This window comes from Juglans regia, chromosome 8 (genome assembly GCF_001411555.2).
Source record: "Juglans regia cultivar Chandler chromosome 8, Walnut 2.0, whole genome shotgun sequence".
In the NCBI taxonomy this organism is placed as follows: domain Eukaryota; kingdom Viridiplantae; phylum Streptophyta; class Magnoliopsida; order Fagales; family Juglandaceae; genus Juglans; species Juglans regia.
The window spans coordinates 5306496-5331793 of record NC_049908.1 but is presented as its reverse complement, the minus strand read 5'-3'; the positions used below and the strand labels follow the sequence as shown (position 1 = coordinate 5331793).

Sequence of the window (25298 nt, the reverse complement as noted above, 5' to 3'; positions counted from 1 at the left end):
GTGGTCCGCCGGGTGCGGGGCGGAAGGGGTCGGGATAGTGGGGGCGGGGCCCCGCTGCCCACCCCTAAGGAGAAATGAGCGATATTCATATTTTAATTATAATTTTGACTACAAGTGTCATAATCGCACATATGACCCAAATCCAGAAATCTTTATTCAGCCCAAATCAACCATCTTTACCTTCGAAGCGTCAATTTTATTCAACTCTTTCATTTTTAGTTAATTTTCTTTTATGATAATGTTTATCTTTAGTAACAATTTTATTCTGAATTCTTAGTGTAGATTTTAGTCGTAGTTATCTTATTCTATATTATATTGTTTGGCCTTAATTACGATTTTGCTATTTTTCGTTAGCTATTTAAGCCCGACTTGTAGGCTTCAAAGATGATTGATTTATTTTATAGTAAAACTCTAATCATAGAGTTTATTTTTATTTATGATTTTTTTCAATCTCAATCTCTAGCTTCTATTGTTTAGCTGGTCATTAGAATAATCTCATGTTCTGATGCGGCGTCAATAAACTATAATAGTTGACGATTTTTGGGATAAATGTTGAGTTAATTACATGCAGGTATTCGACAATATATTCTCACTTTGAATCATAACTTTACGTTTCACCCCTCTACTTATTAAATAATTATAGTTATTCCTTTTTATATATTCTATTATAAATTGTTTTGACCAAATCGGCTACATATTTTAATGTTATTATATGGCCAGTCTGCTCAATTATTTGGATACTGCAGATGGGCTCAAGTTATATACTCCCTCGTGTGGAAGTTTCATAGAAACCCAAACATTTTTGTTTTTCTTTTTTGTCTTTTTTTCTTAGGCTGCGTTTAATTTCTAAACTCATCTCAGTCTAATTTTAAACTGAATCTAACATCCAAACACTCAACTTTCAAATTATTAAACTCATTTCAACTCAAAATCTTCTTACACATGGGATCCACAATCTTTTTCAACTTAAAATATCTTTATGCTTGGGACCTACAACATTTTTTAATTTTCTATAAAAAATATTAAACTCATCTTAATATCTAAATACACTTTAAACTCAGTTTAGATGAGTCCCACATAATTTTCTCAATTATTCAACTCACTACTATTCATAAAAAACTCAACTCAACTAAACTGAACTCAGCTCAACATCCAAATGCAGCCTTAATCAAATGGAACATGATCACGTGGACGTCAGTAGCGACGGTGATGGGTAAGTAAGCATAGGAGAAGTATATGTAGATTAAGGTAGGTTTAAATAGTGAATTGAGATAAAAGTTTAAGTTAAATAAAATATTATTAGAATATAAAATAAGGTGGTGTGGTTGTATATATAGTTGATTCATTATTGTTTGATATAAATGTTTGATATAAATACTAAATTGCAATTTATATAGCTTGAGCTTTGTGTGGCCATCCAGAAATTTAATACTGAATATAATTTGGATATGCATTATATTTTTTATTCATTTTGTTTTGTGTATTTTTTTTTTAATTACCTGAAAGCAATTCCGATGAGTATAGGTCCCCGGTAATAATTTTTTCGTGATAGAATACTATTTGCGGCGATTACATATTGCTGCAAATAGTCTTTTGTAGCGATAATTACTCGCTGGAAAAGAGAATATTATTTGCGGCGATTTTAACTGCTGCAAAAAATATTATTCACGGCGATTTTTGAACACGCTAAAAATAATATCAAGATATTTGCGGCGATATTTTGCATATTCGCGACGATAGAAAACGCTGCAAATACTTTTTTACAGTGAAACGAGATTGAAATGCTAACGTTATTTACGGCGAAATTAATAATATTAGCAGCGAAAAAAATGCTGTAAATAAAAATTTTTGGTGACGAATTTTGTATTTCGCTGGCGAATCTTTTAAAAGGCTTTACAATTGCGACGAACGTCCGGTGCAGCATAAATCGTTGTAAAAAAATATTTACAACGATTTATAGTGTTATTTGCGACGAATTTAAGCGCCGGGAAAAACTATGTTTCTTGTAGTGCTAATAGTCAATTGTAGTCTTGGGAAAGACGAGCTAGCAGCAGGCTGCAAGGAAAATAACGGCCAATGAAACTCTTGCTCCTGTCTATTAAAAGAAAAATGGAGGTTGCCTGGAAACATAGATTTAAGGAAATAAATCCGATATGCTGTCATGGTCAACACCGTCACTGAATGGAAAATAAATGGAAGAATATTAATAGAAATTAAATTAAAATCAGTACCATGATTTTATCTTCAAATGTGAAACTTTTTAAATTCTTGCCAAAAAGAAATATTCTTTCGGTTCAAGACAATGACATATATCGTTTAATCGGTATAAATTTAGTTATTCTTCCGTATCGAACAGGTTTGCTGACTAATATACGTACATAGATTACGATATATTTTACGTAGGGAGAAACAAGGTATATAATAAGTCATGTAATAATTAAGATGATATAAAAAATACAAAATGCAATTGTCAAACAATAGTACTAATTATCATGTTATTGGTCAATTAATGTTTTGTATGTGCCGGCCTGACGTGTCGCGTTAAGGGTGCTTATCAACCACATGAAGAAAGACAAAAATAGAAAACAAAAGATCATTAGATCTATTAAGGACTATGAAGGATCGATGTATATAACGTGGAAAAACAATTGCTCTAAACTGTTTAACTCCCATGGAGCACTCGCTCTCAGTGATCAGATGTCAATGTCTTATCTGTCTAAATTTTTGGACAACGTCCTACGTGCATGCGTACAGTCAAGGAAAAGAACAGGAAAGAAGAAGGAAGTTGTCATTGGGGAATATCCTGTGAACTGGAAATTAGGGACGAAATATATATATATAAACTCAATCAATGAAGCCATGAGTAGGATATATATGCTCATCACATGCATCACGCAATGCAACACAAAATCATTAATATGGGATCATCAAGCAGCTTTGACAAGGTATGCTCTCTGATATTAGTTGTTTGGTTTGTTCTGATCATCGTGGTTTCATCAATGCATGTTGCTTCTTCAACCTCTTCCTCTAATGAAGAAGCTGATGCTCTTCTCGCATGGAAAGCCACCCTGCAATACGAGACCCAGTCTCATCTATCTTCCTGGATTTTCCCTCCCGACAATGCCACGGATTCTTCTTCTGCTCGCAATTCAAGCAGAAGCCCGTGTTCTTGGGTTGGCGTTGTTTGCAACTCCAGTACTGGAAGTATCGTCGGAATAAATCTTAGTGATTCAAGCTTAAGTGGTTCACTCAAAGAGTTCTCATTCTCATCTTTCCGTAATCTGGAATATATTGATCTTAGAATGAACTCTCTCCTCGGTAACATTCCACCACAGATCAGTTCTCTTTCCAAACTCATCTATCTCGATCTGTCGGCCAATCAGTTCTCGGGAAAAATCCCACCAGAAATCGGTTTGCTCGCAAACCTTGAGGTTCTGCGTTTGTGTAAAAATAAGCTGAACGACTCGATTCCTCAAGAAATAGGTCAGTTAAGGTCTCTTGGTGAGCTTGCCTTACATAGCAACTCTTTAAAAGGTCCTGTTCCTAATTCTTTTGGTAATTTAAGCAAATTGGCTTACTTGTATCTCTATAACAATTCACTGTCTGGTTCCATTCCTTCTGAAATTGGAAACCTTTCGAACTTGCTTGAGCTTTGCATGTATACAAATAGTTTAACTGGTCCCATACCTCCAACTGTTGGAAACTTACTAAGGCTAACAGTGCTGGACTTGTCTGCCAACCAACTTTCGGGTCCCATCCCTGCAAATATAGGGAATATGGAATCTTTGAAGAATCTGAGTCTTGCAGCAAACAATCTTGTTGGTTCTATCCCAACATCATTATATGAATTAGGAAATCTTACATTCCTGTATCTCTTCCATAATAACCTTTCTGGCCCCATTTCGGAAGCCGTTGGAAACTTGAAGTCTCTTGTCTGTCTCCAGGTGCACGAAAATCAGCTCAATGGTTCCTTTCCAGCTACAATTGGTAGCTTAAGCAAGTTAGAGGTTTTATTCATTCGAGACAACCAGCTCTCTGGCTCCATTCCTCGAGAGGTCGAGAATCTCATGAGGTTGACTGTATTTCGAGTAGCAAGAAACCAATTCACTGGTTACTTGCCACAAAATATTTGTCAAGGTGGATTGCTTAATAGTTTTACTGCAAACGGTAATCACTTGATAGGTCCGATTCCTGAGAGCTTGAGAAACTGCTCAAGTTTGATTAGAATTCGTCTGGATGGCAATCAACTGACTGGAAATATATCAGAAGTTTTTGGAGAATATCCAGACTTGGATTACATAAACATCAGCAACAATAGCTTTTATGGTGAACTTCCACCAAAATGGGGAAGGAACTCACGGCTAACAAGTCTATTGATGTGGGGGAATAATATTACTGGTAGCATACCACCTGAGCTCGGAAACTTAAGTGAACTGCAACACCTCGATCTTTCTTCAAATCACTTGGTTGGAGAGATCCCAAAGGAATTTGGAAGGTTGACTTCTTTGGGGTGCCTTGACTTGAGTCATAATCAACTTTCAGGCGGCATGCCTTCGGAGCTCGGGTCCATGATAAAGCTTGAAAGGCTTGACCTGTCCATGAACAAATTGAGCAACTCAGTTTCAGGATGCGTAGGGAACTTCTCACTACTGTTCCACATGAATTTGAGTAACAACGACTTCAGCGGTGGAATTCCGACTCAGATGTGCGAGTTAGGTCACCTTTCCGAGCTGGATCTGAGTCATAACCATCTCACAGGAAAGATACCGATGCAGTTCGAGAACTTGCAAAACTTGCTAACAATGAATATCTCCCACAACAATCTCTCTGGCATCCTTCCTAGGGCTTTTGATGTACTGAACGGATTGTTAAACGTCAACATATCATACAATCAATTCTGTGGCCCCATTCCCAACAAGACAGCTTTTCTAGATGCTCCGATTGAAGCATTAGAGGGGAACAAAGGATTGTGTGGCAAGGTCAAAGGCCTGCAACCTTGCAGCCAATCACTCAGTACATGCAAACATGACCCACCAAGTGGCCGCAGGATCTTATTGATCAAAATAATATCCCCTTTATTGGGAGTAGTGATACTTCTATTTGTCGTGATGAGAACGTGGAGATTTATAAGGAAAAGGAGAAACTTGCAAAAAGCACAAGACGAGAATTTGATATCAACCTTTGACGGGAAAAAAATGTACGAAGAAATCATTGCAGCCACGGGGGATTTTGATGCCATGCATTGCATTGGGAGAGGTAGATGTGGAAGTGTCTACAAAACTCATCTCCCATCGGGTGTTATTATAGCTGTAAAGAGATTCAACTCATCATGTGAGGAAAACTATGTCATAGATCGAAAAGGTTTCTTTAACGAAGTTATGGCATTAACACGAGTACGACACCGAAACATTGTGAAACTGCATGGTTTTTGTTCAAACGCACGACATTCGTTTCTGATTTACGACTACATTGAGAAGGGAAGCTTGGCCGGGATCCTAAGCAAATTAGAAGAAGCTAAAGAATTGAATTGGAGTAGAAGGGTGAATATCGTGAAAGGAGTGGCGCATGCCTTGTCATACATGCATCATGAGTGCTCACCTCCGATTGTTCATAGAGACATAGCCAGCAAGAATGTTTTGCTGGATTCTGATTATGAAGCTCGTCTCTCCGACTTCGACACTGCCAAGCTTTTGAATCTAGACTCATCCAATTGGACGGGCTTTGCCGGCACATATGGATATGCTGCACCAGGTAAAACTATATATATAGCTTACATATATAGCAGTCTATTTTAACATAAGAGCGCATGCAAATTAAGCATATACATATAAATACAAAGAATGTACGACGTCGGCCTCGATCCACCTGGCGGCCTAACCCCAAAACGTCTTCCAAATTTTGGCAGAACTTGCTTACACATGGAAGGTGACCGAGAAGTGTGACGTTTATAGTTTTGGAGTGTTAGCACTTGAAGTAATCAAAGGAAATCATGTGGGTGATTTCATTTTCTTTGCAAGGTCTCCGCTTGCTAATATAAAGCTGAAGAATGTCTTGGACCAAAGACTTCCACCTCCCACTGTTCCAGTTGCGGATGAACTAACAAAGATTGCAAATGTTGCAATTTCTTGCTTACGTGAAAATCCAAAATCTAGGCCAACCATGTACATGGTTTCTCAGGTGTTATCAGCCTCAACGTCTCTGCAGATTTGTGGCCGAGTTACACGTGGAGATCAGGATCAAATTAATTAGAAAGGATACCGTACGTGTCTTATACTACGGATGTCGTCCAAGGAAAATCCAACTCCCGACCCGACCGGCCCAACCGGCCAGTGCCGCTCATCCCCTGCTAGGCTGCTACTAATCAGTTTATAATGTAAATGAACATTGAATACCTTTTTTTTTTTTTTTTTGAAATCGTAGTTTATCATCATGAATATGATCATGGCATAAAGTTGTATTGGTCGGACCGAATTACCCCTTTTTAGGCTTAGCTTTCGTAGATGAGCTTAGAGGGTGGCAATCGCGCGCCAGTCGGTACGTAGATTAATCAATTGCACAAAACATATTATTGTACAAAACGATCATACAGCGCACGCTATGATCACTCTTATCAAAATTAAAGTTTTTATTCTTAAAATGATGGCGCTAGTTTTTAGTTGTTAATTTACGCACAATTATTATTTTTTTATTATTTTGTGTGGATATATATATATATGATTCTTCTATATATTATTTGTATGTGTGGACATATATTATTTATCTTTAATTTCGATCATTCAAATTATTTGTATAAATACTAGTTTTTAACGAACGACATTATATATAATAAAATAAGAATACTACATGCATGTCTGATATTTCGAAATTAAATACTTAATAACTCCTATCAAACAAAACATGTTATATATATACACACCACACATTCATGCATGGCGGACAAAATATGATCGCTCATTAGCCAGCTTTAAGGCTTTAAGCTCCCTACATGTAATATTAGTTGCCTGAACTTTACCATGCAGCGGCAAAACCCTTTAAAAAAGAAGGGGGGGATCGAAGACAGAGCGACAAAGCTCGATCGATGTGTATTTAGCTTTTTTCTTTGCCTTTGGGAGGGAGAGAGAGACACACTAGAAGAGAAAGCTCTAAGCTGATCTGAATATTATATAATGGAGTTTAAGCTTTAATTTATTTGGTTATAAACTTTGATTTCTATTCAGGATTTCATGCTTTTATATGGTGTTTGCATGGTAAATAAAATCCTGTATAGATTCGAAAGTTTGGCACGAAGAGTCATGGACTCAAGTATTAACTCTTGATTATTCTCCCCTATCGCGTGACTCTGACGTAAAGCTAGGCCCAACTGGTTCTTCAATTCTTGATTCTCCATTTTCAATTGGTTCGCTTTGTCTTTAAGGTCGGCAAGATGCCTCTTCTTTCGCCAGCGTGACCGTCGGGCTGATTCCCGATTAGATTTCATGCGCCGAAGCATCTTCTCATCATTAGAATAGATAGCTCGGAACGAGTCTTCAGAAGTAGTACTGGAGTTTTGACCGACCGAATGTCCTGAGTGAAAGAAGGATAAGAGTTGTTGGAGTTCATCTGTCGTGAACCCAATTTCTTTGGAAATTGGATATCGGAATTCGACCGGTTTTTGGGACAAAACCATTGCTAAAGGAGTGAATATAATAGGTGGAAAGGAAGGAAGGGGAAAAGGGAAGGAAAGAGGTGGAGTGGTTGGGTATTTAAGCAGAGTGGAAGAGCAAACGTGGGTCCATGTAAACAAAGCACTTTGTAGGAGTGAGGCTACTTTTGTCTGCTTAAGCGTTTGTTTTCAATTTCAACTTCAGTTTAATTTTAAGTTGAATATAATATTTAAATATTTATTTCTTAAATTATTAAATTCATCCCAATTCAAAATCTTTTTATACATGGAACTCACAACTTTTTTTAACTTAAAACATCTTTATACATGTGACTCATAACATTTTTTAATTTTTTTATAAAAAGTATTAAACTCATTATAATATTTAAACACACTTTAAATTCAATTTAAATAGACCCCACATAACTCTCTCCACTATTCAACTCATTACTATTCATAAAAAACTCAACTTAGCTCAGCTCAACATCCAAACATAGCAGTTCTTCTCTTCGTCTTTCATTACACCACACACATGTTAAGAAAATTAAAAAATTAAAAAATAAAAGATAAAAAAATAAAAATATGTGTATAGTATAGAGATGACGAATATAATTTTTCAATAGAATAATCTAACTACTTTGATGGGTTAATGGGAGAGATTAGGTTAACTTAATCACGAAGAATCATACAAATTAACAGCAAATTATACATTAAGAAAGGTTGTCAAGCATATTGCAGCCAAGTTCTTGTGAGGCCTTATAAGCTTGAAAACTACACGAGGAGGTCGGTTACCTAGAGGAAAGGACGAAAAGCTATTCATCCGAAAATTTGGAAAAATGTGGGGGTGGGGGATGTGTGTAATTAACAACATAGATGTTGCATATGATAAGTCATGTAGGAACTATGCAGAGTCGAACTTGGCTAAATAATCCGAAAAATATAATCATCTTCCTTTATTTGATCACTTAGCCAAATGTAAGTGCATCTTCAAAATCTAAAAGAATATAGATGAAATGATTTGTATTGGATTAGTCAAATAATGAGAACTCCAAATTTGAGCTATAGTATTTTCAAATCTATCTTTATATTTAGAGATGAACTATTCATCTTCAAAAATGATATTTTATTTCAAAATATCATATCAACTATTTTATTCCAAAAGTGATATTAATATTTTTTTTTTTTGTTTATATCACATTTCTGGTCCTATAATCTACTCCTCATTCCAGGTGCCCACATGAATTCAACGCTGCAAATGATTTTGGCTCTCTCTTGATTTTGGCCACATTAATTACATGCTGAAATTAGGTCGAGGAAAAAATTAGTTAGAAACAATAATTTAAGTAAAAATTAAATGATTAAAATATATGGTTAGTGTAATTGTAAAATATAAAAAAATAGATATATTATTATTTTGACTAATCCGATATAGTTTGAATGATTTTGATTTTATGCAAAATATATACTTTTAGCTAAATTTTGAAGATGGTTTTGATGAAACCAATTAATGACAATGCTCTACACATCTAAAGATACATACTTTATCATTCTAGAAAAAGAAGAAAAGAAACAGCAAAATGAGAAAAAGAAATATGGATTACCGATTACCTTGTTTTTAAGTATTGATTGTTCTAAAGTATCTGGAAAAAATGGCAAATGTTCTGAAATAGCAATTAAAATAATGTTTTTTTTCATTCCGAGTTTATCATCTTTAATCACGTCGATTTATATAGTATATTTTAAGTAGTTTTTTTTTTTAATATCAATAACTTAAATATAAATTTAATTGATATGCACCATATATATCAATCGCGGTATAATTAGAGATAAAAAAAAAAAATCAATTATAAAAATAGTATTATATATTAGACTTTATAAAGGCATGTGAATTCAGTATTCTAAAAGTAGTAAAAGCAAATTACATTATTATCCTTAACAGGTCACTTGCAATTGCACAGTGAAAGAGTAAAACAAATAAAAAAAATCCAATAACTCAATTATATTTAAATAGGATTCATAGTTTAATGACCAAAATTGCATTTTAAGTTTTAACCTAAGAAAAAAGAAGGAAAATAAAAAGAAAAGAAAAGTTAAAGTTGTTGCACAAAAAAGAAAGTTTCAAAGGTTCCTTTTTTTTCCTTTCCCCTTCAAAGAGATATTAATCTAATGAATAGTTACTTTAGTACCAAATTCCGCATCTTATATAAAGTTCCTTTGCTCTGCATGCGAACTAAAAATTGCCCAAAATAATAATGAAAAGAAGAATAATACTGGCTTTCATTGAGTTACAGCTAGGGTCCTGTTTGTTCTCTAAAGGAGGTTGGATCTACGGAGAGATTGAAGGCTTTTTCGTGGCTTTGAACATGGCATACACTACTACCATTGTTGTCTTATAGTTTTATTTGTTTAATAATAAGGAATATTCTTTGTAATTTACTGGGTAGTTTTCTTAGTTGGCAGTTGGTCTTAATTGTCGTTGCACGTAAGCATGCATGCTCGAGGACACAATAAGTGGGGTCTAACATGGACGAGTACTTCTATTGTTTTTTTTGTTTGTTTTTGTTTTTGAAAGTCTAATGCGTGGTTAAAATGAAAGTTAGAATCTTGTCTTTCGATCCCTTCTTTCTGTGTGCTACTTTCAACTGATCAATGTGAGGTTTTTAGTATAGAAAAATGATACACTTACAATCATTTTTTACAACTTTTATACAATCATGTTTTAAATGGTAAATATTTTTATAAAATTACGTCACACAAATACACTTATTTTAACATATTGTTGTATAAAAATTGTAAAAAAGTGTTATATATTCATGCATCATTACTCTTTTGAATGGGCTGCAAACAAAACTAGTGTAGGAAAACGTTGTCATTTATTCTGAATTTTGTACTAACTATGCCCTCGATAAGTTTTGATAATGATAAGTTTCGAAAGAAATATAGCATTGCCCTTGATAGTGATGTCTTGTTTATGGTTATCAAACTGCCATTAAAATGCTTTGCAACTCCCATGTTTTGTTTCCTTTGTCAGCCTTCCGCTCCTGAGCCACACTTTTCATATCTTGGTCTTAAAAAAATATATAATTATTAAGCTGCTGTTTCATGTTTGCTTTGTGTGTGCATCTTTGTAACGAGGAAAAGCATTGCTGCTAGTAACTATCTAAATGTTTGACGCTTTATCACAATCATTAACTCAGGTGGCATTTGAGTGCGAGGGTTTGAAGTTTGAACCTCAACTTCTCGACCAACCATGTTATGTGGGGGAACATACCGACTAGCCAATCTAGGTAGTTCGAGGGCTTCCTTTGTGTTTTGTTGTTGCTGGACTTGTGGCGTCCGTTGCAATAGATTAGGATGGCCAACACTTTCAATATAGAATCACACCGAAATGATAAAATACACAAAATCAACAAGAAACCGGTTGAAGGCAAGTGATTCAAGTATTAAAAAAAATGCGAATAATAGCCTCGTTTAATGAAAGACAGTGGAAGGTAAATATATATAGCCGGTTTAGATCATCTTAAAAAATATCACCAAGTTCTCAAAAGTCGAATTTTCAAAAATCGTTGAATTTTTATACAAAACACCAATGAACAAAATGCCACCTCAACATCTTATTTGTTTCAAGTCTACAATATCACAAAGCCTGATTTTGGGGACTATGTTCTGACGTTGAATTTGTGGACTTTAAATGGAATGATCGACAAAAATACTTGAACAAAAGTCCTGTGACAGTCAATCCGTCACCAGATATGCACAACACAAGGAGGGGCTAACTCCATGAAAAATACACACATACTTGCCAGCCACGTATAACTTCCATTGCTGTTCAGAATTTTCAGCAACGGGTAAACACAAGGTCCTTACAAGTTCACATGAGGGGTCCCCTGCGTTTGAAATCACAGCATTAGATTAGGTCTCATTTGTATTCACAGTCCATTTCAATTCATCTCAACTCATCTCATTACTATTCACTACTATTCAGTAACTTTAACTCATAAATCTCACTACTATTCATAACTCATCTCATTACTATTCATAATTCATCTTAACTCATCTCAACTTATCTCCGAATCCAAACGACACCTAGTGATTCTTCCAGGCATGCAAAGAATGATAGATCGCCACCTTTGAGGAAGTCAATCCAAAAGATCAAGGTCACACACTGGACTTTTGGGATCTCATATTTCTAGTGGCAATGCACAGTTAAAAAACGTGACCAACTAATGCCATCAGTTGTGACGCTAGGCGATCGGGTAAACAAACCGAAGCATGGGTAAAAACTAAAAAGTGCCCCTAACAGGTAAACAAAGAGGATTTGACAGCAACAACACAGAATAGAAAGCAATTGGAAAACCAAGATTTCACCTTAAACAACAGGTCACGAGCAATGTACTCCCAGGGCAATGAAATGGACATTAAGCAGCATTTCAGAGGTAGCATTTCTTCGGCAGAACTCAAGTGTGTGGCTGTAGCAGCTGCGTAGGCATGTTTTGCTGCCACTGATGCAACAGTTGCTGCTTTACGAAAAATTGAGCCAATCCCAAATCTTCTACTCGATATAACAGGTGAAAAGGGGCCTGAGTCCTGCTGGCTTTGATCTGATATTGTACTTCCAGATTCAGTATATCAAACAATCTTAGAATATACCCTTCACTTCATAATATCAATCGTTTGAAAAAAACAACACCTACTTCACAAAACCAATCAGGAAACCAGGAATAGCATGTGTTCTATGTACGGATTGAAATGGGATAGATTTGGAATGGGAAGCCTTCCAAGCCTGAACCCCATTAGAATATCTATCTCATCCAGAACCCAAGCCAAACTTGAGTTGGTGTGTCGATAATGAACTTGAAACAGATCACAATCAATAATAGAAAACAGAAACCCAATCAGCCAGCCCAATAGTCATGCCCAGAACCAAAAAATGAAAATTAAGATCTGCAAATAACATTCCACGTTGAAAATTAAAAAAGAAATCAAGAAATTCAAATTGACAACTCGTGTGGTACCCATGGTTCATTAAAAAAGGCCGCAGCCACCACTGAGAAGAAAAGACCCTTCTGCACAAAAGCAATGAATGCTGGGCTGAGAGGAAGGTCGAAAATTGCCCAAATTCCCTGTAAAACGCGCCACAGTTTCCTATAGGCTTGCCACATTTTAAATTAGGCTTCCTCAATGAAACCTATTAGAATCAAGTTGGGTAGGATATCCAGGGACACCTAAAAGGTTTCAACTTTCAATCCTTAGTTCTCTGTAAGAAGCAAAGCATTTATGACAAATTTCAAAACCATATCTGTCAAACACATGAATAAGAAGGCAAGAAATGATGATCTAATTCTATGCTGCTACTATTTTTCTTTTGCACCATCCAATTTTTTACTCACTTTGAAAGTGATTGGAATGTGATCAATGTAACTAAAATAATCAGAGTCCCACTGAAAACCTTAATAAAATCATGTACTGCTGATGAATGCAACGTTTCTTTCTAAGGAAGAAAAAGAGGTTTGTCAGTGACTTGGTGACCATTACAGGTTGAGAAATGATAAACTTCCAACTAATTTACTACTCTTAAAACTACTATTGAATAAAATAATATTTTTTTGAATTTTGATTTTGATTTTGATTTGATGTATCTAAAATTTGAAAAAATTATATTTTATGAGGAGGTAGTAGATGAATTGTAGCTCGGTTGTGACTGTATCATTGCTCTTTCAGGTTTGCCTGTGTCTTTAGTATAAATCATATGTACTTGGTTGTGCCTTTTGCACTTTCTAATTAGGATTTCTTACAAAAAAAATTAAATAAAAACAGAGAGAGAGAGAGAGAGAGAGAGAGAGAGAGAGAGAGAATGTAACAGGGTTTTTAACATTATTAGATTTATGAAGAGAAAAAGGTTCATACCTACAACACCCGAAACAGCAACTTCAACTTCCCCACGTCCACCAGGACCTTTCATGTATAGTCTATCTGTTTTTCCAGGGGAATGTCCAAATGACAGAAAGTTCCCAAATCGAGACTTTCCAGCTGTAAAGGAGAGAATAAAATGTCAAAAACAAAGGCTATTCTGAAAAGTGAAGCCTAATCGGAGATCTAGCTGCATAAGTCAGAAGATATATTTTTTCACAAGTCAGATGGAATTTTTACAACGCTATATTTCGCGAATGATTACTCTTGCGCACCAAAGTCTGCAAAATTTTTGATAAGTCTCACAATAGAGCCATAGCTGGTAAAAGTGGAAGAATGGATGTATCCACAAAATAATATAGTGACGTGTAAAACAAGCATCTGAATGCATCAACATTACTACTACCAGAGACAACTAGTGACATCCCAAGTTTTTGGGAAAAAAAAGAAAGACAAAAGGAAAAAAAAGAAAAAGAAAGAGACATTCCAAGGCAAAATAGTCCATCCTTTCTTCCAACAGTTCCTGGTTGTCCAGATGGATCTTCAATCCTAATAGATTTTATTTAATCTTGGACTAGACTTTAAGCAATGAAAGATGAAAGTTCAAATGTAACACCAGAACCAAAGTCGTATCCAGCATACTTACACCAGTTTCCCCTATCAATAATTTCGCACGTACAACATTTGAAAACAACACAAATATATGCATGAGCTCAGCTAAAACTAAAGAACATTATAAATAAATAAGTGACTAATCTAAAAGGCAAAGTCAGCATACATAAAATCTGAATGAAACTACAGAAAGAAGAATTTTCAATTCAAGTGATTAATCTTTTGAGGGGGGAGAGAGAGAGAGAGTACTTTGCAGGAAGACATACCATCATATGCGTTGCAAACCATTTTATAGCTCACAAATCCCGAGAAGAGAGTAAGCTGCAATCACTGTGACCATGTCAAATGAGTCTTCCAAGCACCAAATTGAGTGCTTGTGTGTACAAGGCATGCCATCTTTATAGATACATATATACTTAAAGAAAGCTTGTGTGTGTATAAGGCATGACATCTTTTTTGTCCAATAGCAGTAAGTTGCTGGTTCAGTCCTAAGGAAGGTGAAAGCTTGAACTTCTTAAGCGGAGGTCAACTTTGATTTTGTGAGAAGGGGGGCGAGGGGGAGGGGGGTTGCAAACACTAGTCAATCGCAGTTATGTAGGAGACCAATCCTTCAGCCTCAACATTTGGTGTACATCAGCATTACAGACTATCTTTGGCAGGTCAATAACAGATGTCCATTAGAGAAAAGTAATGCACGGGCAGCAATCAAATATATCCTGAGCAGGAAAAGCATTAGCTCAGCAAGTCGGATCACTGGTGGGGCAAGAAATTGATAATAATATTAATATGTATACCTTAGTACTTTTGGTCAAAGTGGTATCAACTCTCGAAGATGAATTATTGCTGGAACTGCAATCTTGTAGCTCCTTTTCACTAGAAGATTTTGCCGCATGATTTGCATCATTACTAGGAAATGCTGCCCCATCATTAGCATTGAGGAGTACACAAAAGCAGTGGTCTGTCTCTGTCAAGACCTGCATAGATAGTCGGAATAAAATCACATGTTTATGTCCCAAAAATCTAGCAGACTCAAATTTTTTGCATAGCCGCTCCCAAACATGCATAAAGGAGTGTTGCAGTAGGTTAACAGAAAGTGTCAAGACTTTTGGGACATAAACATGGATCCAAATGATATACACCTCAAAATATATGCATATTTTTTTATTAAATGGGAAACAGATTCATGTCAAAGACGTGTCTAATAAGATATATCATTGATTTCAGTAATTGTCATTTATTTGCTTTTTCATTCCCTTCCCTCAATTTTGAATTTGTGGATATAAACAACTTGGGTAGATGGACTCGTAAGAATATTAATGAATATATTGCTATAATTTGAAAAACCAAAACAGGCCTGCTTTTGAACCCAAATGTATCTACCACACGATCACACAACGAAGTAAGAATCTCCACCTCCCAATCATGTGTATGCCTCACAGTTAAACTCAGCATACCATTGATAAGTGACCTCAGATTAAAGTAAATGATCCATCGCTAAAGCTTCCTAGAGATGAACAATATTATCCGAATAAACTACCCTAAAAGCCTTATCTCCACACCACACACCATACCATTAATGCAATAGCAACTTAATATAAAATTTATTAAATTAGTATGACACTGTATGCACTTAAACAAGCTCATTACCATTGCATCAAAAGTAGAATCAAAGTCATCCACTGCAAAACAGATATCTGGATAGGCAGGTGTTGTCTCCACTTCCTAGACACATTTGCAACAGTGTCAGAAATTTAAGTGAAGGCGGTGCAACTCAAGAAAATAACATTTTTACATACACATACTTGCCTTTTTGGAATCCAAATGAAAGTTGACACGACTTGGAGATGCATAAACAGTTTTTACGACCTGCAAAGATGCCACAAGCCATACTTCACTAGCATACATGAATTATGAACAAAGTTTGGTGGTCTACAAGACACTGAAGTTGAGCTAACATGATCTAAGAATTAAAGTTTTTTCTTTTTTATAAGTAATCAAGAAGTTTTATTCATAATAATAGGCAAAGCCCAAGTCCACAGGAAGTATACATGAGAAATACCTATCTATAATGTACAATTGAAAGAAGAAAGTTATGGACATTAAGTCCATACAAACAATAGCCCCCACCCAAGAAAACAATGTTTTAAAGAAAAAAACTTTCAGCTCCTCCATTGTTCTCTCTTGGTTTTCAAACCTTCTATCATTTCGCTCCCGCCAAATACACCAACACATACATATAGGGACCATTTTCCATATTGCTGCAACTTGTGTATTTCCTCGAAGGCCTCTCTAGCATGCTAGAAAGTCCAACAATCTGCAGGGCGTAACCCATGATAAACCAAGTCCTGTAAAAAAATCATCCCACAGGGTCCTAGCCACCTCGCAATGTAGAAACAAATGATCAACATATTCGCCATCTTTCTTGCACATATAACACCAGTCTAATACCATTAATCGACGTCCCCTGAAATTATTCGTGGTGAGAATTTTGTCCAAAGCTATTGTCCAAACAAAAAAATCTGCTTTTGAAGGAGCTTTGGTCTGCTAGATGCTCTTCCATGGGAATGAGAGCCTACCCAGGTCCGATAATACTTTGTGAAATGATCGGACCGTAAATTTACCTTTTTGGAAGGGCTCCAAAACATCCCATCCATCATACCCTCGGTCATACGTACTGAATACAAAGCTGCATAAAAGTCTAAAATAACCTCCAACTCCCAATCTTGGGCTGCCCTAGTGAAGTCCACATTCCATTGAGGGGAGCCATTAGAAAAAGCCAAAGGTCCGCTCTCGCTGCATCCTTTACTCGTGCTAACTCAAAAATAGTGGGGAAGGTGTCTTTGAGACAACGTTCACCACACCATTTATCATGCCAAAATCTGACGCGAGAGCCATCGCCCACAACAGTATGGGTTTGTCTCCTAAAAATCTCTCAACCCTTCCTAATGTTTTTCCACAACCCTACACCATGTGAACCACATACCTCATTCGAGCACCAACCGCCCCATGCTTACCCAACCTGTGCATCAATGACAGACTTCCACAAAATCCCCCGTTCTTGTTGATACTGCCACAACCATTTACCCAATAACGCTTGATTGAATTTCATCAAATTATAAATACCCAAACCACCCCCAGAAGCTGGAATGCATACCGTGTTCCAATTGACCAGATGGAACTTGAACTCATCCTCCTAACCACTCCACAAGAAATCACGTTGTAACTTCTCGATACGGTTGGCAATCTTTGCTGGGAGTGGGAATAACGACAAAAAATAGGTGGGTAGGTTAGAGAAAGTACTTTTAATCAATGTAAGCCTACCACATTTAAATAAATACAACTTCTTCCAAGATGCCAACCTACGCTCCACATTTTCAACCACAGGATCCCAAATCTACTTTAATTTGAAGGAAGCACCCAATGGTAATCCAAGGTACTGATTAAGTAGAGAAGATACCTTACATCCCAAGAGAGAGGCTAGAGTTGCCACATCAAGAACATTACCCACTGGCACCATCTCAAACTTTGCCAAATTAACACCCGAAACGACTTCGAAACAAAGAAGTAGAGCCCTCAAAGATTGGATATGCCCAAGATTTGCTCCACAGAATATAAGAGTATCATCAGCAAACAGCAAATGAGAAATATTAAGAGAACCATTCCCCATCAGGAAACTGTGGAGAGAGCCACCTTCCACAAGACCTACAATCATCTTACTGAGGGCTTCCATGAAAAATAGGAAGAGTAATGGCGATAGCGGATCTCCCTGTCTCAACCCACGAGAGGAGTTAAAGAAGCCCGCTGGAGAACCGTTCACCAAGATAGAGAATCGAGCTGTTGAGATACAAAACTCTATCCATTTCCTCCATCTCTCTACAAAACCACATCTTTCAAGTAAATAGAGCAGAAATTTCCAGTTGACATGATCATAGGCTCTTTCCATGTCTAGTTTGCAGATTAACCCAGGTTCCTGAGATTTGAGACGTCCGTCCAACACCTCATTTGCAATTAGAACCGAGTATAGGATTTGTCTACCTTTAACAAATGCGTTTTGTGGCTTTGAGATTAACTTCTCAATCACCGTACTCAATCAGTTTGCTAGCACTTTGGAGAGAATCTTATAGATCCCAGTCACAAGGCTAATAGGACGATAATCACAAACATCCACTAACCCCACCTTTTTTGGTATGAGTGCTAAGAAGGTGGCATTGAGGCTTCTTTCAAAACTAGCATAAAAATGGAACTCTTGAAACACCCGCATAAGATCACCCTTGATCACTTCCCAACAGCTTTGGAAGAAACTCATGGTAAAACCATCAGGGCTAGGGGCCTTATCACTAGCTATGCCACGAACAACTTTGCATACTTCTTCATCTTCAAAGGGCCTCTCCAACCACCCTGCACCCTGTTGATCTAAAGTTGAGAAAGTCAACCCATCTACTAACGGTCTCCAAGATTGTTGTTCGGTTAGAAGATGTTCATAATATTGTCCCATGTGCTCTTCAATACTTGGCTGATCCAAATCAACTAACACCATCAACCATTAAAGTATCTATAGCGTTGATCCTCCAGCGCGAATTAGCCACCCTGTGAAAGAATTTTGTGCATCTATCTCCCTCCTTAAGCCATAAAGCCCTAGATTTCTGTCTCCAAGAGGCCTCTTCCATTAGTAAAAATCGTCCAAGATCTATAACTAACTGTCTCTTGCGAACTTTTTCAGATTCGTTCAAAATTCTTGCCTCCTCTTCCCCCTCTAGGCCCTGTAACTCCTCCATAAGGGAACGTCGTTGTAATATAATATTGTTGTTCATTCCATAACTTCAAGTCATATTTCAACGCTTTTAGTTTCCTTGCCAGAATGTAGCTTGGAGATCTTTGAAATTCATACAAAGACTGCCATTGCCTGACCCTGTTTACAAAACCGTCAAATTTAAGCCATATATTTTCAAATTTGAAATACCTGCTGCCTCATTGGATGCCTCCACAATCCAAAAGGCTAGGGAAGTGGTCGGAACAAACTCTAGGTAATCGTCTTTGAATAACTTCAGGAAAGTGTAATTTCCAATCTGAAGTTAACAAAAATCTATCGATTCTCAACCAAGAAGGGATATCTCGAGTGTTGGACCAAGTATATAAGCCTCCCGTTAGTGGAATATCCATGAGCTCTTGTTCTAAAATGAAACCAGAGAATTCCCTTATAGTGGGAGTGATGTGGGTTGTACCTGACCGTTCACTCGGGAAACGAGATACATTGAAGTCTCCCCTATACAACTTGGTAATTCCCACCAACTAAGGATTCCGGCCAATTCTTCCCACAATAAGCTGCTTTCTGAGTCATTATTTGGACCATATACACCTGCAAATGCCTAACGGAACCCATCTTCTACATTTACGAATGAGCACGCCACAGTGAATTCACCCACACATTCCTCAACTCTTTTATCGAACATAATAAGAACACCACCTGATGCACCTTTGGAAGGTAGATACGACCATCCAACATGATGCCCTCTCCACAAACTACGAATTATTTGCCTTGTAATTAGTTCAAGTTTGGTCTCTTGCAAGCAAATGATATCACCCTACCATTGTCGAAGTAAGTTTCTGACTTGGAGTTGTTTGGCCTGCTCGTTCAGCCCCCTTACGTTCCAAGATATAATTTTTGGTTTCATAACAAAACCATCGTAGCCCTTCCCTTTCCACGCCTCCGACAAGAACTATGCTCCCCTCCATCATCGTTCATATCCCACATAAGCCTCTTGATTTCTCTCACTCTCTTTCTGTCCAAAGCCTGCGAGGGACCAGCTTTAGTATGTGTATTTGCAGCTTCAACAGCTGTGAGTAAAGCCAAAAATTCATCTTCAAAACCCACACATAATCCCAACAAGATGTTTGATCTCCATAGCTGTTTGAATTACCCAATCTGAAACCCTAGGATGAAAAGATTTCAATGGAGTGGGTTCTATCCCCTCAACAGGGCATCTGCCCCTTGCTGCATTCACCCTTCCTTCAATCATCATCTCCCCTCTATTTGGAGGGTCACAAACTACCAAAATACCTTCCATTGCACTGTCCTATGAATTACCTAGCCTTCCCCCACTGTGATGGTCCTCCAAATTGAGTTTCACGGCAGCTGAAGAAAGTTTCAGCACCAAACACACTATCTGGGCAGTTGAGGACACCAGGGGTGGCCCAGAACTTACCATCGGCAAGTTCTGTGACTGTTCACAGTGTTTCGACCCACCCAACAGCTCTCCCATCCTCTCCTCTGTAGCCTCTTGCGAGATAGCACTTTCCATAGACGCCGGCGACGATGTTATCGTCGTCGTAATGACAGGAGGCAACCTAAATGGGTCAGTCGCACCCTTCTGTGCCACCCCACGAGCCGGTGCTCCTCCCGATGACATACCAGTTCTCTCCTCTGTAGCTTCATGTGAGAAAGATGTTTCCACAGACGCTGGCGACGTCATTATTACCGTCGTGAAGGATGTAGTCAACCCAAAGGGGTCCATCACACCCTTCTGTGCCACCCCACAAGTCGAAGAAGCTTCCGGTAACTTCCCCATCAGATGCGCACCCTTCTCTGTACGCAAGTTTGCTTCCGGAACTAGGTTTCCACCGCAGATGTCACCGGAAGCGGTCCCTGAGGACAATGGCTCCGAGCCGTCGATGGTTGTCAACAACAGTTGCCGTTGTTGGGCCAGCAACCCACACGGCCCAATGGCTTTTGGGCCCTTCACAGGTGAAGGCCTAGCCCTCTTGAGGAGCCACCTCATCTTGGGTTGGGCCTAGCGTGAACGGCCCAGGCCCATCTTGGCTTTCAGCCTCAATCTAGCCCCCTGATGACCCAATCCCACTCCTAGGCCCAAGTCCACATTTCCTACAATAGCTTCAATAGCCTTCTTCAGACTACTAAGTTCACCCTTCACGTCTTTCAGTTCCCGTTTTAAATCAAGGTGGTCATCTATTCCTCCCTTTCAACTGCGCAGGGACTTGACAAGACAACTCCAAGTACTTCTAGTAAGGGGGTATTGTCAGCCCGAGAGCACTCCCCTGCACCCCCTTTCTCTGTCATTTTCTCCAATATGAGAAATCTGACATGTATTGCTATGCACCACCACCCTACTGCCTACTCTACCACCACTAACAGCCTCCGCATAGGACCTGGCTTGCCCACCCACCTCTTTCCCCTTCCCTCCATTTTGAACCACTGTCTGACCCTTAGAGGAACAAGATAGCATAAGCTTCATATCCATGGACAAATTTTTCCACCCCTGTCCTTCCATCCCTGTCGGGAACACCAGCATTCCTCGACGTCCATGACCATCGTATTCAGTTACTTCAAGGTAAAGCCCGAAAGAATTAACATGCCGATGAGCAACTAATGCCTTGGACCCAGCTCGAAAAGTTTTGTAGAACTCCTTTCTTCCCTGTGCAAAATAGCACTCCTCCATCGTATTTGCCAGCCAGCGAGAACAGGAAGTGGTGAAAGACATCACCTTAGAAAACTTCCTACCTCTTTCAGTAATACGAAAACAGTTTCCCCCCTCGAGAGATAAGATGAACATCTTATTTTCAAGTGTTTTACAGCACCCATCTTAACTTAAAAACAATAACAACCTCACAGAAAAAATTAGATGATTCCAGAGGAAGAATTACCAGAAAGCTCACTCATGTTAGAAAAACTGTACGGAGAGAAAAACTATACGGATTAAATGCCAGGCCAGAGTTTTTTTTATTAAGAATTAAAGTTCATCTGACAAAACACTTTGCTACAGCATCCTTCTGGTTCTTCAAGAGAAAAAATCGAAATTTCTTGATCAGGGAAGCAACAATCCATGGCCACGGCCCACAGCCAACCTGGGGCTCATCAAAGGATGAATATGCTAACCGCATACATTACATAACCACAACCTAAATCTTCTGCAAAGAACTAGATTTCCCAGCTCAGGACAAAAGGTTAAAAACAAAAGCATAAATAAATAAATAATGTCCATGATTCTCTCATAAAAAAGAAAACAAACACACAATGAGCAGGGCACTCAAATATACAGAGATGTCTTAATATCTATTTTCTCCTTGACTGCAAATTGAAGAAGATTGTACTTCTCACAAAGAGACTTCATTACAGAGGTTAAAATTATTTTAAAAATGGAAAGGAAAATAAATAGCCTAACAGAAAAAACTACCTCCTCTTGACAATAGGTGTACAAAGGTCTACCGCACTACTTAAGGCCGCAAATACCTTATATATAGGCAGCAATGGTTTGTCTTGCCCAGCTTGACGATTCTGAAGGTCCTGATGACTGAAAAAAGAACAAAATTAAAAAACCATCTTTCAGATTTTACAACTACAATATATTTCATGCAGAAATAAAGGAAACTGCAGTTGCAAGCTCCTACAAAATATATCTGTTAGCAACTGCTATTTCTTCCTTTCTAATATCTCCTAATTTATGGCCCTATGGGTATATTCCTTACCAATATTTTAGGACATTCATATTGGCAGAAGTTGAACTCACTCCTAAAGAATGGGCGGATAATACTGGTATGACTAAATTCAACCTACAGAGCTAGAAATCAATCTATTGCCACTAAAGCTGTAACTCAATTCTGAAAGAATATTATGATCACTGCAACTCAAATTGTTACTCCCCTAAAGGTCTTTATGAGCAATACAATCCACTCAAAAATAGGAAGAATCGTAGAAATTGATTTATTAATGGCAGTATCATACATCAATTAGATGGCAGCAACAAGGAACTGCTGCATAAATCAATTGCATCATGCAGTGTAGATACAGAAATAACACCGTTTCAAATTAAACCAAACCACTTCCTGTGGGAGATGGAAAAAAAAAATTGATAGGTAAAAAAAGGCATTATAATGAGTATGATGCAGGAAACTACAAAACTCCCAACCAGGGTAACACATGTGAAATGAGAGTATTACTGTCATAATTGAACAATGAAATTCATAGACGCCTATGATGTTACTTGCAAGAGAATAACAACACAAGCAAGCATATAGAAGTTGAAAGCACAAGATGTCCAATGCAACTTCAAGACCAATATATCATGCAAAAGATGCGAAGAAGAAACATTACCTACAAATTGCTACTGTCACAGTGAATGAAGTGTGAGCAATCAAGTTCAAGTAAAATGAGCGCCTCCAATCCACATCAACAGAACTTTCTCCGACTACCATATCCAACTGGTCGATAGAAATAAAGAGAGTTGTTTTATCAAACTCGCGAAATTTGATAGGTTACCGAACACACAAATCCAATCAATGACTAAATTTAAGCAGTAAGAAGTAACATAAAACAATTGCCTAACGGGTGAACCGTCTCACATGTTAACCCTAGTTGACAGCCCCAAAAATGAAAAGCAGTAGGCCAAAAATAGCATTATTTAATGCATTTAGAAAGGATATAAATGCCAATGACGCAACCTAGAATAGAGAAGAGTTGCCAGAAAGATCAATGTACTTAACCCCCACAAAGTGGAGAACAAGGTTTTTTTTCAGTTCCATATTTTTGTTGTGTCAAACTTTATTTTACATTCCACTAGGTTTTCGTTTATCGTCTACGATGATGATACCTGATCTTCTCTCTCCAACACACAAGTTTCACCTGACTTTTGAAGCTCATAAATTGATTTCTTCACGCCATAGTTAAAAGGTATATACCTTTTGTTCTTAATTCTTTTTACTTCTGAAAATGGCACATAATTTCAGAGTAAAGGACATCTCATCAACTGTACGCTAACAATGATGAAATAGGTATGTGGTCCCAACCATTTGTGTGCAAGCTACATACCACCATATTAATTACTTATATTTTCTAGATATTGCTTAGTCCGACACATTCTAAAAAAAAAAACTAAACTGAAAATTTCCACTGCAATTATCATTTTCAGTGTCGCAACAGTCTCATAAAACGAATATTAAGATTTCTGGCACCTATAATTAACTCCTAGTAAACAATTTTTTTTTATTTTTTATAAGTAACTATAATGAGTGTTATTAGCAAGATAATAACACAAAGGAACTCAACAAGATCATCAATATGCATTGGAAGTCATCCATAAAGGAACTCAGTTTAGCACGCAAATACAGAGGCATAACGCTCAAAATGGTTTTTCATGCCGCTTTTACCTTAGCCGCCCACCTACGTACAAAGTAAGGAGCAACAGCTTCCATGACACCATATCCTTGCGAACTCTGCAACCACAAAAATTGAAAGAATGCAGGTTAACAAATGGAAGGGATTTTAACCAAATGAATTTCGTTTCCAGGGGCGGGGGAGCAGAAAGGCATACCAATTTTCTGACGAAAAATAGAAGATCGTCGTCCTGGCGTCCCCTGGACTCCTTGCCTAGAACAAAGTATAAGTCGAAGACATCATGCCAAAAGCGCGGATTAAATTCGACGTCTTCGGAAGCATCATCTTTAGGCAGCTCGTCCGCTACGGTTCTCCCTAACGAGTTCGAGTGCTTCTTCACCATGCTCAACAATTCGTACCTATCAAACAAAAAATTTCGAACAGGCTTTTTTTTAAATAATTTTTTTAAGACTCGGACACGAATTGAATGAATTGAACTCGGAACGATTTGTGATTGGGAAATAAGGCAATGAAGGAAAGGTCGAGCTGTATAGTTCCCTGTACCTGGAAGGCATCTCTCCTCCATCTCCGAACATATTTCAAATGTTTAGATGCCCGAGTGTCACTCGTGGTGTAAATTGAGTGGAATTAAACTAAATTCTTAGTCAAATCAGACCATGATTTAGGGTTTATGCCGGAAAACGTTTGGACTAGCTCTAGCTGGGGCGAGAACAATGTTCGATACTACTACTCGCCGATACAACGTGGCAGTAAATTTTGTTTTTGGGAAACAACTGTATGCGACAGAGCCAGAGGCTGACACAGAGTCAGAGAACCCCATTCGCTCCAGGTTGGCAAAGTATGGAGGAATGATTCTGTGTGCAGGGGCGCACGAATCGACGTTTTAGGAATGCAACCGGCTTAAGCTAACACGGACACTAGGTTGTACAACAAACTAAAAAACCGATTGGAACTAATTCAGATAGGCCGTCGGAGCTTAGAACTGGCCAAAATTGAGAGGGAGTCGAT

At 37.8% G+C, this 25298-nt stretch overlaps 3 protein-coding genes across 3 annotated transcripts; 1 reads left to right on the top strand and 2 right to left on the bottom strand.

The window, feature by feature from the left end:
• Positions 1-2918: 2918 nt before the first annotated feature.
• Positions 2919-6249, top strand: LOC109001103 (MDIS1-interacting receptor like kinase 2-like). The gene is made up of 2 exons (XM_018978240.1): positions 2919-5751; positions 5906-6249. The coding sequence occupies exons 1-2, from the start codon at positions 2919-2921 to the stop codon at positions 6247-6249; spliced, it is 3177 nt and encodes a 1058-aa protein (XP_018833785.1).
• Positions 6250-7213: 964 nt separating this feature from the next.
• Positions 7214-7666, bottom strand: LOC109001102 (basic leucine zipper 4-like). Its single transcript, XM_018978239.1, has one exon. It carries the CDS (start codon positions 7664-7666, stop codon positions 7214-7216), a length of 453 nt encoding a protein of 150 aa, XP_018833784.1.
• A 3496-nt stretch (positions 7667-11162) lies between these two features.
• Positions 11163-25085, bottom strand: LOC109001116 (uncharacterized protein KIAA0930 homolog). Its single transcript, XM_018978257.2, has 12 exons — positions 24834-25085; positions 24487-24688; positions 24323-24388; positions 23271-23377; positions 22410-22470; positions 15971-16030; positions 15812-15886; positions 14959-15138; positions 14431-14485; positions 13550-13672; positions 12011-12243; positions 11163-11529 (listed from the first exon to the last, which is right to left on the bottom strand). Exons 1-12 carry the CDS (start codon positions 24863-24865, stop codon positions 11506-11508), a joined length of 1218 nt encoding a protein of 405 aa, XP_018833802.1. The 5' UTR covers positions 24866-25085; the 3' UTR covers positions 11163-11505.
• Between the last annotated feature and the right edge of the window lie 213 nt (positions 25086-25298).

Excerpts from the sequence above, each read along its gene's own strand:
- LOC109001103 (XM_018978240.1), top strand. The coding sequence starts at position 2,919 with ATGGGATCATCAAGCAGCTTTGACAAGGTATGCTCTCTGATATTAGTT. Across the intron at positions 5,752-5,905 it reads ATATGGATATGCTGCACCAG|AACTTGCTTACACATGGAAG; the intron begins GTAAAACTATAT and ends AAATTTTGGCAG.
- LOC109001102 (XM_018978239.1), bottom strand. The coding sequence starts at position 7,666 with ATGGTTTTGTCCCAAAAACCGGTCGAATTCCGATATCCAATTTCCAAA.
- LOC109001116 (XM_018978257.2), bottom strand. The coding sequence starts at position 24,865 with ATGTTCGGAGATGGAGGAGAGATGCCTTCCAG. Across the intron at positions 13,673-14,430 it reads GGTTTGCAACGCATATGATG|CTGGAAAGTCTCGATTTGGG; the intron begins GTATGTCTTCCT and ends TCTCCTTTACAG. Across the intron at positions 12,244-13,549 it reads TGCTGTTTCGGGTGTTGTAG|ATCAAAGCCAGCAGGACTCA; the intron begins GTATGAACCTTT and ends GTACAATATCAG.